General features: G+C 39.4%; 1 protein-coding gene across 9 annotated transcripts in view; it reads right to left on the bottom strand.

Moving 5' to 3' along the window:
• The window catches only part of WNK2 (WNK lysine deficient protein kinase 2), a 156577-nt gene that overhangs the window by 59451 nt on the left and 84282 nt on the right, over positions 1–12844 (bottom strand). For all 9 annotated transcript variants that reach the window (XR_010918939.1, XM_067544096.1, XM_067544098.1 and 6 more), the window contains exons 10-12: positions 10633–10785; positions 4298–4483; positions 2232–2753 (exon numbers count right to left, since the gene is read on the bottom strand). Coding sequence is in view for 8 of the 9 variants with exons in the window: in XM_067544096.1 (XP_067400197.1) it covers positions 2232–2753; positions 4298–4483; positions 10633–10785 (861 nt within the window). In the remaining variant the exon portion in view is untranslated. The remainder of the gene's footprint in view (positions 1–2231; positions 2754–4297; positions 4484–10632; positions 10786–12844) is intronic.

Here is a 12844-nt window from a genome sequence, read left to right on the forward strand (position 1 = left end):
CCTGCATGGCATAGTCCAATACAGGTAAAAAGTCAAAGCTCTTCTAACATCTAGAGTATGGTGCTTTTCTTCCCCTTTACTTTAATAAGGTTTTGGAAAACAAGTCGGTAAATAAATTGTTTGATTATTGTGAAAATCAGAAACCACTTTGGACAGGAAATTTGGGTGAGTTCATAGGAAAACCCTGTCCCTAAAGAACACTGCATAGGGACACTCTGACAGAAAAGCCCAATCTCTCCCAGCCAAGGATACAGCAACCAAGAAAGCCACCTTCATAGACAGGTGTAACATAGAACAAGTAACTAGCAGCTCAAAGGGGGGCGGGGGGGACGACGACGACTCATCGACGTTATAGAATTAAATTTAAACTCCACTGTGGAACTGGGCTGTGAATTTGTGGATATAATCTAGGCACCATTGGGAATCTGATGGACATAAGGTTTGAAAAAAATTGATTGGTTATCCCCGGGAGAGCGAAAAGCTAAAATAACCACCAAATGGACTCTGATGAGACTAAGGGCTAATCCTTGTTTCAGAACCAAAAGATAGCCCAAAATATAGGAAATCAGAGCTCGAGTTGTGTGGGATGCCTCTTTGTATGGACCAATCAGAGAATCTCTTTCATTTAGCAAGGAAAACAGATCTATCTAGTCTTCGAACAGGCGTCAGGATAGATTTGTCTGGGTTGATTAGGAGCCCCAGTGCATTGAAAGCGGATGAGTACTTGAGAGTACGCTGGAGAGTACTTGAGACTTGGACTGGCCTCTCACTAGCCAGTCATCCAGGTAGGGGAACACATGGATTCTCAATCTTCGCAGGAATACCACTACTATGGTCATGCATATTCTCTGGCCTAGGTTTCTTTTTCCATTTCATTTGGATTAGCTATTATTTGTCCTAATGAAATATTTTGGGACTCTACCACATGTGTCTGGTAAATGACAACTCTGTCTCACAAGCGGGAATATCAGTTCTTGGTGTTTGGGGTGCTGTAACTGTTTTTATAGTGGGGGTGCTGAGACCCACTGAATCAAACTAACTGTAAACCCTGTATCATGGAAACCACTTCAAACCAGGGGGGGGGGCAGTAGCACCTCCTACACACCCCTAGTTCTAGCACCTATGTTTACCATGCATACTATGCATAAATGGCTAGATTCAACTCTCTTTGAAGCCAATGGAAATATTACCATTTATTAGTTCAACAGAAATTGTATCAGGTCCAAAATGAGCTAGGATTCTTCACCAACAGTATATCTGGACCAAATATATGGCTGATGACAGAAATTTAGATACAATGTAGTAAGTTGGCGATACCATGGTACAGTAGATTGAAATGGGATATTTTGAATTTCAATCCACATGCCATTGTAAACAGATGTAACAGAACACTGCCTTGTGCAACCTTCACTTTTGAAGTAACCCATTCTTAACAGATCTGATCCTTCCCATTATCTCCTGCTTGGGTCATGCTGTTATACTTTATGTTGTCATATTATAAAGGTGACAAGGGTATTATTTACAGACTCATTAGTAACTCATGAACCACTTATCTTGTAAATGGTGCTAATATTAGAAGCCCTATTTTATGCTTTGTTGGTTTTAACAAAAAGGTACTGCAGCTGGTATTTCTTTCTTTTTTGTAGATATTCTCCAAGCAGCATTCCGGAAGTATTCTCCAGCAAACATTTCTCTTTAATTTAAAAGCACACTATTTATAAACAGTTCTACATTAGTAGAACTGGCCCAGTACATCCATATTCCCACATGCATATATATAGGTGGTTCACCCAGGATCATGCATGTACTGTATTATGGATATTAAAATCAGTGGTATAGTATCCCTTTATATCAGACTGTTAGGGGCTGCTTTTTTCCACTGCAACTGAAATGAGGATGATAATCCTGTCTGTGTGGCCATTTTTTCTTCTAGCTGGGACAAGGAGAGAAGGAAGCGGGTGCTCAAGAAGAGCTCCTAATACTTCCTTCTCCGAATCCATTAAACTATTATATATTTACTGCACTCTGGGGCAAGACTTTGAGCAACAAGTTCAACTGCTTACTCCTAGTCCAACCAATAGCTACCTCATACTGCATTACTGGGTCAACATCCATATGAGTAAAACATCTGAAGTGTAAGTAACAAAAACCCCACCTGCATGTTCATAGTGGAACAAGTTACCGGATCTACTGCTTTTAGTACTGACACAGTCCAATGTCAAAAGAGTTACCTGGTTACTGACCCCAGATGCAGACACAGTCTGATCTGAAGGATGAATAATGCTTGGCTGCAGTGACGGAGGAAGTGAAACTGCTCGCATGTCCTGAGTGTGATGGGGAGAGGGAGCTTCACTCCGAATGATCTGCTGAAAGGAAGGCGGGTACATCTGTTGTTGGGAAAGCTGGGATATTGTGGGATGTGTTGGCAAAGCTGACACTCCCGGTGGAGCCATAGCAAGTAATGGTATTGTAGCAGCCGATATATTTGGCACTATTGTTTGGCAGGGCAAGACCAAAGGAGCCACAGAAGTATGCGGAAGGTTGGCTGCCGGCATGGGTAGGGCAGAGGGATTGGATGCTAGAGGCAGAACAGGATTCATGGGAAGGCTTGGTATAATCACAGCTGGAGCAAAATACTGAGAAGGAGCAGGTATGGGGGGTGCACTGGCAGCCGGTAAATCAGAGAGGCTTGCAGGAAGGTTGTCAAGTCCTGCCAGAGGAGCAACTGCAGGAATGACAGGAAGTTGAGGAATCTGAAAAAAATATATCACATAAATTGCAAATGTTTTAACTAATGGTACAAATTAGTTCAATCTGCCATCTAACCATTAACTCATTGGTGCCATTCTAATTATGTCTATTTATTACTCACTTCCTTCCATTTCCAGGGGTTTGCAAATAGCAACACTTGGATAATTTGATTTATTGACCACAAAAGGAAAATTTTAAAGTTTTTGGCCCTTTTTAAGTCTGAAGAACTGACAACTGTTTCCAAAACTATTTAGCAGCTATATAGCAATCTAATAAGAAATAATCATCATTACTGTGATTTTGAAACAAATTAAAAATCAGACTAGGCAGAGCCTTCAAAAAGTAAACCACCGTGCATGCAAAATTAGTTGCAACAATTTTAATAATTCATACTGCAAATGTGCAGGATAGAAACATTTGTGGGAACAGTTTTTAAACACACAAACTCCCAGTGACATGATAGATCATAACTACCCGGCCTTGCCAGTCTGCAGTTTAACATTTCCCTTGAACATTTTAAATTCCTGTAATTTCACAGTTTCCTTTTCAATACATGCACATAAGAATTGCAGGATATGTTTTCCTGAAGTCAGTGGCAGTGCCTGCCTGCAAAAGTGGATCACAATACACTTGTTTTCTAAAGAACAGTTCATTTTGTATAAAAATTCAGAAGTGTAAAAACTGGATACTTCAGTAATTGTATAGATAGTCAGGCTAAAATAATGTACCAGATTAACAAGTAGCAAGATATTTGCATTTAAATCACTAGAAATTCTTTACAGTAAATGTGCTTTTAATCTTCATAGGAAATTTAGGCAGATATTTCGCTTTTAGAAGTGAAAGGATTTTATTTTGCAGTTAGCCAATTTTTTAGAAGCAGATGTTGGGAATTTTCTTCACCGACTCTCACTGTCTGCTTTGGTAAAGATATCAGAAGAGGAATACATCACAGAAGGATCTTGCTTTTCCCTTTTGTTTAAGTGGGTTCACATCTTAAAAACCCTCACTAGCCAATCTACTGAATGGTACTAGTATGAGCTTTACCACTGCAGGCCAAAGAAAAGGTTCCATTGCTGCTACTGCTAAGGAAAAGGGGACCAGAGATCTAGGGAGGAAGATGGATGTGGGAGGGTGCGAGGGTGGAAGGTGAAGATAAGAGCTCAAGAACATAAAAGTGGGCAACTGGTCATGCTGTTAAGCCTGGGATGGGGAAGAGGATCCATCATGATGGAGAAAAAATGCAGAATTACAGTTATTGCAATTTAATGACTAGCATGAACAGGATTAATTAGGCAAAACCGAGGATTATTCAAAGAGGATTTTTTTTGGTGGGGAGGGGGTGTCACCTAACAAAAACTAATGACAAAAATTCTAGAGAGCATTTAAAAGTTACATTCTTATGAACCAAATTAAACTGATGTGCATTCCCAGTAGCCAGGTGAAAACTTCAGTGCACATAACATTGATCAGTGGCTAGAAAACTTTACTGGAATGGACGAGCCTTTAAAATGATTAAAAACACCACTGAGTTCTCAAAACACTTTACCTTGGAGGCTGGAACATGAGGAAGTTGCTGCACACTGGAAATCTGCAGTGGTTGTAGCTGTGTACTGGTAGCTGCCACCTGAGAATTCTGGGTTTGATACTGGGGCAGCAGATGGGCAGCAGGCTGCAATGGACAAACTGGCTGGCTGGCTAGAACTTGCTGCAGAGGAGCTGGCATGGATTGTTGCTAGAGAATAAAAAATTGCACATTAAGAAAGAATCGGTTCACTGGACAACTGTCTTGTTCTCTTTCCAATTAAAGCTCATGCTCAAAACCGAACTGTCACTCGTACTGAGCAGCACTGGTAAAAAAGACTGACACTCCCAGTTTAAACATTGTACAAAAGCCTAGATTTAAGTCTTATTTAAATAAAACATACATTACCACAAAAAGGCAGATTCTAGCTGATTGGAAAGGTTATTTTTAATGAATCATGCAGGCTCTTTAAAAATTGGAAAAGGACAAACTCCCCCGTTTTCTAGCCAGCCCTGCAAAATCTCCCAACTATGGACCTCAAAGATTCCTATATAGAGAGCAAACCAGGGCAATACTGTCATTCAAAAACTGACTCTACAATAAAGCCTAGACATTTAAATGTTCTGCAAATTTGTAATGCATCTCTCTGGCTGATCAAGGAACATACCATTCTTATTGCAATAAAGTTCCAAAAGCCAGATTTGAAGAGTATTTTCCTTCCTCCTCTTCCCCCCGCCGATTTGAATGTGTGTGAACGCGAGGGAACTGACAGCAAAAGAAACTCATGTCTGACACTGTCCACCCTATAGCTCCTTAATAACTGAAAGGAATCTACAAAGCAGAGACAACCCCCCAACTCCCCATGTTTAAGACTTTTGTGAGGTATAAAGACACTTCAAACTACTGAAAAAGTTCTGGGGGTTTTTTTAAATAAAACTTTGTTTGAAAAAATTGACAAAAGATCCTTCGAATCTTCCCAGAATTGAACAGTGTTGTCAAATGAGTATGTGACAAGAGCTGGCTCCCTCCCTGCCCTCCAAATGAAGGGAACGTGATTCCAATTCATTAAAAGTGAATATTCAGCATCCCTTCTCTGTTGGTCAGGAGGTGAGATAGCAAAAAGCTCACCAAAAAAATCACATATCGCATTCTCCAGTAACCTTGCCAAGAGGGGAAAGTAAAGACCTGACTTCTAATAGAAAAAGCAGAATTTTAAAAGATGCTTTGAGAATATTTTAAACAATCATTAAAGGGCAAAACAATTTTTTTTATTCTATTTATTTATTTATTTATTTTTACAATCCCCCTTTAAACCTGCAGGGAAGCTTTTACCAAGTGACAACATAGCTTTATGAATGAGCTCAACTCTGGTCTGCTGGGATCACACTCTAGAGTTGATAGTTTAGTTGTGACAACAGTTTTAGAACTTTCCTCTGGATAGCGGAAATAGATAATTACACCATCTTCCCATATGAAACGCCTGTCGCCCCGTTTTTTTAAGCTTACACTACAGCATATAAGACAAGTGACAGTGTCTAAATTAGAACCTAGTTTTATAAACATTCACAATATAAGGCAATAATTTAACAGCAAAATATGACTCAATGTTGGGCCTCTCAGTTCAGCTGAACTCTGCCCAGTTACTTTAATTAAGCTTTACCTGAATACCATTTTGTTCAATTTGAGAACCGGTGGTGAGCAAACAGACTGGCATAGATCTAACATTACTGCACCCATCCCAGTAAGTGATTTTAAATCTCTCAAGAGGTTCTATCCATAACGACAGTCCTGAAAACCAAGCTCTGTTACGCTGGCCTGCCATACTACCAAAAATCTGATTAGAAGGAGATAACTGGACCAGGGCTGACTTAACAAGCACATTTTCACCTCTAACGATCTATCCTGCTTCAGGTGTCTCAGTGAATGTCCGATGTAATTACAGAGGTAATATGCCTGATGTTAAAACCGTAAAGACAAAAATGAATGAATAGTGAAAGGTAAACATTTCTTTTCATCTTCGCTGCTTCTGAGGAATGCCAGCTTCACAGTGTTTTGATCTTGTATGTTCTCAGTGACAGAATGCTTCAATAAGAACTCTTATTCCCTTTTTTAAATATATAAACACAAGAACGGAGATTAAATGGATTAAGGTATCAAGGGGGTTTACTCATCTTGAAACAATTAAGACTGAAGCAGTTTGGTGGTTTCCAAACACAATGACCTGTGAACAGATATGTATTGGGCTATTTGCATCTGGTACCTCAGGTTACTCAGCAAGTCTCAAAGTAACAAGATGTTACATTGATGCAAGAAAGATTCCTTTCACAAGGCCGAGTTAACCTCCTAAAGCTTCCATTTTCAATTCCATTTATATACTTCAAAATACCCCTGGCTTGGGTGCAGCGTGAGGAGAACCGAACTCAGCTGGGTTATAATCTTCATGCTATAAATAATCATCTTCTTAAAACTACCTAAAAAGCCAATAATAAAATTTTAAAATATTGAAGAGATGCAAAATTCAACTAGGGGAAATGGTATTCTGGATACACCATGCGTGAATCATCTTTTCACCTGCTCACACAGCACCTCCTTTTGTACTCACAAACACTTGCACATGTGCTTTCCCAGCATTGACACCCGCACATGCGGTCCACGTGTTTTGCACATGAAGGTGCACTATTCTCTGCACTAGTTTCTTGGGCCCTGCGATATGAGTGCGCATAAAGGAAGGCCACTCTTTGAAAATGAGTGACAGAAATCTGGACAGCTGGGACTTGTTGGCAATTAACTTCATTTTGCTAAAATCCTCAGATTTAAAGCCAGTTTTATTTAGACAAAGGATTGTTTCTCTCCCCAATTTGACATGTTTCTGATCATGTACCAGTAGCATTTGTTTTGAAGTGGACAAGATGAGTGGGATTTTCAACCTGGTCTAAATGACTTTGAGGCACAAGTCCATTGGCTTTCAATGAGACTTGCTCTCTCAAGTCACTCAGGTGTTTTTGAAAATCCCCCCCAAATAGCTTTTAGCATTCTAACCCCAAACATGACAACACATTTAGCATCTCATTTAGCATTCATCTTGCTGGCAATTTAGGCCCTGATTCAGCAAAGAACTTAAGCACGTGTTTAACATGTAAAATATATGCTTAATTGCTTTACTGAATTGCAGGCTTAAAGAATAAGTCTTGGGTGTAGTGTAATTCAGTGTGCAACCACTATTCACATAACTTACTATCTATTTCACAAATGAACTTTTTATAAGGCTATTGGACAGAGTGAATCAGGAGCAAGATACTTCACATAAGTGTTCCTATAATCGGTACATTGCAATTACATAATGCTAAATAGCCATCAAATTGCATCTTCCGCCTGCATGGTGTGAAGGTCTAGTGTTCCTACAGTGAAAGCTACAAGCCAGCTACATCATCTTCACAGGGCACTGTTTAGTTGAGCTAGTTTCTGAATTTCAAAAAAACCCCCAGGTTTTTACAAGTGTATTTTGACCTGGAATTGCATTCTTTGGGCCAAATTCATGCCTGGAGCAGTTCCATATGAGCGAACAGACACCTCTCAGGCATGGATTTTGCCCTATACATCTTGAGTGCATATTACATAGTATGTTGTTCCCTAATATAGTGTGCAAAGTGAGCTGCCAATGTATCTACATATGTGAAGAGAAGGAAATTGTGTGATTCATCAGAAAAACAAAGATTGACTATATTTTAGTCCCATGCTCTATCTGTGACACTACTATTTCAAACAACAGCCATGCCTCCCTGAGAGGAGGAAAAAGAGAGAAGGAAAATGACCTAGGAAGTGAAAAAAGACCTTTATCCAGAACAGTCAAAGCAAGATTGGCACGTGGAAAAAATCTGCTAATTCTGATGTGTCAGCAGAAAGCCCATGAGGCCAATACACAGATGTCTGCAATTGAAGCTTGCCCCAATTCTGTCCAAGAAGCAGTAACATTTCTGGCTGAGTGAGAGAACATGAGAATATTTTGCCCATTAGAAAAAAGGGATATGCGACAATACTTCAAGAAATCATGGGTTTTAAACAGGTAGATCAACTTATGCTTTTTCTATGAGAGTGCTTTCAGAAAGAGGAGACTATTTCATGCCAACAACAAAATTTGAGCTATTCCAGCACTGAATATTACTAAGACTAAAGAGATTTTGAAATTCAACTTGATAGCTTTAAGTTCATGAGAAAAGTAAGCACCCATCTATGCCAGCTAAGTCAGTGTTAGAAATAGGACAGATTTTGACAACCTAAATGGTGTGAGGTGAGACACAAAGACATCTATTAGTAAGACAGTAAGTTCCTCTGCCCCCTGCACAGAGAGTATAAACATTCATCGGCCCATTTAAATCATAGCCTGCGTTCATAGAAGCTGAGTTTTTGGTAGAATCACAGAATCAGGACAGGTCTCTGGGACATTTGCATTGCCTGAGGTACATACTGAGCTAGTACAGGATGCTTGTCCAAGCAATGAAGCATTTGTGACTTTCTCACCTTTCCAGCATTCAACAGATGCTTTGTAAATACGTTTACTATGCATTAAATTGCAGCAAATTATCTGAGCATCATAAACGAACACTGGAGGATTCAGCATTTTGGAGATTGTCCAGAGAGCAGTGGTGCCCAACCTTATTACACAGAAGGGCCACATAAATCTCAGCACAACCTTGTGTGAGCCAAACAGATTCTATGTATTAATAAGATTTAAAGTCACCTGTGTTGATTTATATTTTAAGTTCAGCTTGTTTCATATGTATTTAGATAGGTTGCTTCTATGCACAGTATTGTCTATTTATATACTTATGTAAACTAAATTGATGTAAACATGAGGACAAAATGCTAATGAATCAGTCATTAGTATATTGTGTTGAAGCAGGCCACAGGCCTTATGAAATGGTCTAGTGGGCCATATACGGCCCATGGGCCGTAGGCTGGGCACCCCTGGTTTAGAGATCGCAAGATTCTCCCTTTAATAAAGTAAGTTACTTAGTGCATCAAGAACATACTGTACTATGCTTTTAAAAAACATAGATTATTCCTACATTCAAAGTGGCCCTATGGCCCTCTTACTCCTTTGGAAAAAGATGCTCTAAAATCCTCCTGAGGATCTGAGCACAGTTTAGAATAGACAAAAGCTTCTTTTTCTGACATTAATTTATTAGCAAGTCATGCACATCTAAAGTGCTAACAATAAAATAAAACGAAGTTGTTCATTTCCTTAGATTTTGAAAAAGTTATGCTTTGCACAGACCTGCATCCCCCTGTAGGTAGTAGAGCAGATATCAGCGCATCAAGCAGGTTAGCACATGTTGGAAGACAAACAGTGAAACTACAACATGATACGTCAGGGTCTCAAACTATGGGGCTAGGGCTCACTGATCGAATCAAACTCTTTTTATTTATTTCTCTCTCTATTTGCCATCTTGAAAGTGAAATACTGCAAACAGCTGTCTGGGTTTTCCTTCAGGTTTCCTGCATCCCTATTTCAGCTCCAGTTCAACTCTCCCACAGTGAGGGACTGAGCAGAGTTTCCCCCTCAGTGACCCTTCCTGACTACCAGGGGACTGTCTCTCTTCCTCTATCCAACAACCCTTCTGCTAGTGCCCAGCCAGCCCAGAGTTGCCTGGGAAGAGAAAATAAGGAAAGATGGATTCCAACCGCCTGCCAAGTACCTTACGGTCTCCTTGTAGGGAGGTGAAGAGGATGAGGCCTCTGTGCCAGGCACCTGGGAACAAGCTCATATACCTCAATGAACTATATTAACAGAAAGGCTGTTATAACTACATATGTTTTCTACAGTATTTCCTTAATGTGAATAGTATTTCTAGCACACATCAAAATGGGGCCCAGGATCCATTGCTCTGAGCAAGATGGGGTTATAGTGGTGAAAAAGTTGAGAGCCACTAGCATCAAGGAAGAGTAATCAGTTTTTCTATTTAGCAAGCCAATCACAATGTGATTTAAGAGCAGATATTAAACTGGGATTCCCTCCACTACCATGGATAAAGGGTTTATGTCAAAGTTCTGTCTACTCTGAACAGCCTCCAACCACTAAAAGACACTGATGAGCCAGGGAAAGAGAGTGCAAATATTGACGTATTCATGAATTTAACTTCTTTCTGAATATTAAGAAAGTTCTGAAACCCTGCTTTTGAACCTAACTATTGTATTTAAATGGTGGTTTAACAAGTTCTCAGTACAGTAGTTCTATTCAACAAGCAGACCTGACCTCTCAGAAGTCCTCAAACTGATCTTGGATAGTGTTTTTGCTAGCAAAAAGATTATTTTCAAGAAAAGAAAGGGAAGAAATGGGGTCAGATAGTTTAGCTTCTCACCTGTTGGCTGGCTAACACAGGCTGAGATTGCCCCATCTGCAATGAAGCAACTGTGGTTGGCTGGATGACTGGGAATGTCATTGCTGGCTCTTGGTAATGTTGCGGTCGCTGAGAGATAACTGGAGGTGGAGCCTGAACCACTGTTAGTCCAGGCTAGAGGAATGAAAAATAAATTATTTTAGAACAAACACCAATAAAAAGTTGTCTACAACTCATTTTTAAGAAAACGTTTGCCACTAAGTATTTAATTCAAAACAAGAGAAGAGAAATAAAAAACATAAGCAAAGGAAGGTAAAATTTACTGTAATCTTAAAAAAAAAAATCCAGGAAAAGGCAGCTGTCCAAGGGGAGATAAGAAAACCAAACTATTGTATTTCTTTTTACTGGAAATGGGTCGCAACCCAGATAAGCTCCTTCTTCTGCCACTGAAAACACGTGCTCTCTCTCACTTAAAAAAACCCCAATAGCTAGCTAGGTCAACTCCAGTTTATATCTTAAAAACAACAAACAACTTTTATTGCCAGGCAATTAACTTAAATTGGAGGCCATGAAAGTGACATAGGATTTTTTTTTTTTTTTTTTTTTTTTTTTTAAAGACAGACAATGGAAGTAAAATAAAATAAGATTCTTAATATAGAGAGCCTTAATGTATATTAAACAAAGGGGCAATAGACTTAAAACCCTATTTGCTGCAAGGAACACCAATTACACCTCTTGCTGTATTTAGTAATTTCCTATTTAAATACATCAGGAAGTATTCACTGCTTAAAAATCAAGTCTTCTCTTTAAGCTTTTATCAGTTTATACCTATGTAATAACATATAAAAATCCAGTCAAAAATTAAGTTGATGTGAAACATCTATGAAAACTACTGCTTATGACAAAAATAAAACTAAATGAAATACCTTCTGCTGTTTTACCCTTCACAATAAAGAAAAACTGATCACACAAGTCCAGTTGCTGAGACCGTACCAATGAAATCAATAAAAAGAGCGGGTCTGCTCGAAGGCACTACACTTCACTGTTCAATTTAATAAGTCTTCTGCAGAAGTATTGCTACATTCAGTCAAAGTTGTTATTTTTTCATGTGAAAAATACATGAGAAAGGATGAAACCAACACCACTATATTCATAGAACAGATGGTTTCAACAGTTGACAGAGCTTATTACAGAGGCCAAAGATTATTCCCCCTCCCCCCTCCAGTTAAACAGAACGACGATTCAAGCCATTCACAGGACCATTCAAACTAAATACACTTTATATTCTATTGTAGGCATTTTGGAAAACAAGGGAGAAACAGGGTAAGTGTGACATTTCTGAAGCATCTGGGTAATTTTGGATCAAATAGGAGACACTTGTCATTCTTGGATTTGGTTTTTCTTCTTCTAAACCAACTAGGGATGAAATGAGGGATTCAACCTACCACATCACTGGTGGTGTTTTTACTAGCTAGGTTGCTTCCACTGCTCTGCAGAGCTGGAGTCATCAGATTGTTCTTCTCTGTTAGTGATGCTTTGCCAGCACAAACTTTATGGCAGGGTGGAGGTAGTCCAGGCATGTTGGCTTCCCCATAACTGATGGACTCAGAATGCAGGACTTTTTCTGTGACTCTTCCAATTCTCATCGGAGTAGAACAGGACTTTTGACTAATTATGTGCTGCAAAGATTCATGTAATAAAGGCAGGTCTAAACTTCTGCCAGAAGACCCGCTCGCTTGAGGAAGTGGTAGAGACACTGAGCTTTTTTCTAGTTTGTTACAGAGACAGTGAGGTATATTTGTAGAACACTTAAGGGGCACTGACATTTTTGGATCTTCTCCAGAATGAAGCAGATGGGCTAAGCATGCCTGACAACTGTGTTTAATGATCATTAACTCAGTGGTATTTGCAGAGATCTCTAATGCCACTAACTGTGATTTACTTGCTTCCTCTTCTCTATTAGGTGTGATTTTTATGTTTTCCTCTATTAGTTCTGTTGGAAGAGAGGACGTAACATTTGGAGTCAAAGCCACTACTGAATCGCTATGGCGACGATAATTGCAATGAGTGCTGTGAATCATGGGTAATAAGTATTGACTAACACAGGAGCAGTGTGCCACTGGAATTTCTGAAGGACACACTAGGCCTATATTGATTCTTTCATTGGAGAGATCTGAAGGTTTATGTTCGATTGCACACAACCGTTCTTGCAGTGATGAATCCATTATTTCTT

Source organism: Emydura macquarii, unplaced genomic scaffold, assembly GCF_026122565.2.
Source record: "Emydura macquarii macquarii isolate MOO-44397 ecotype Brisbane River unplaced genomic scaffold, CSIRO-AGI_Emac_v2 contig_968, whole genome shotgun sequence".
NCBI lineage: Eukaryota > Metazoa > Chordata > Testudines > Chelidae > Emydura > Emydura macquarii.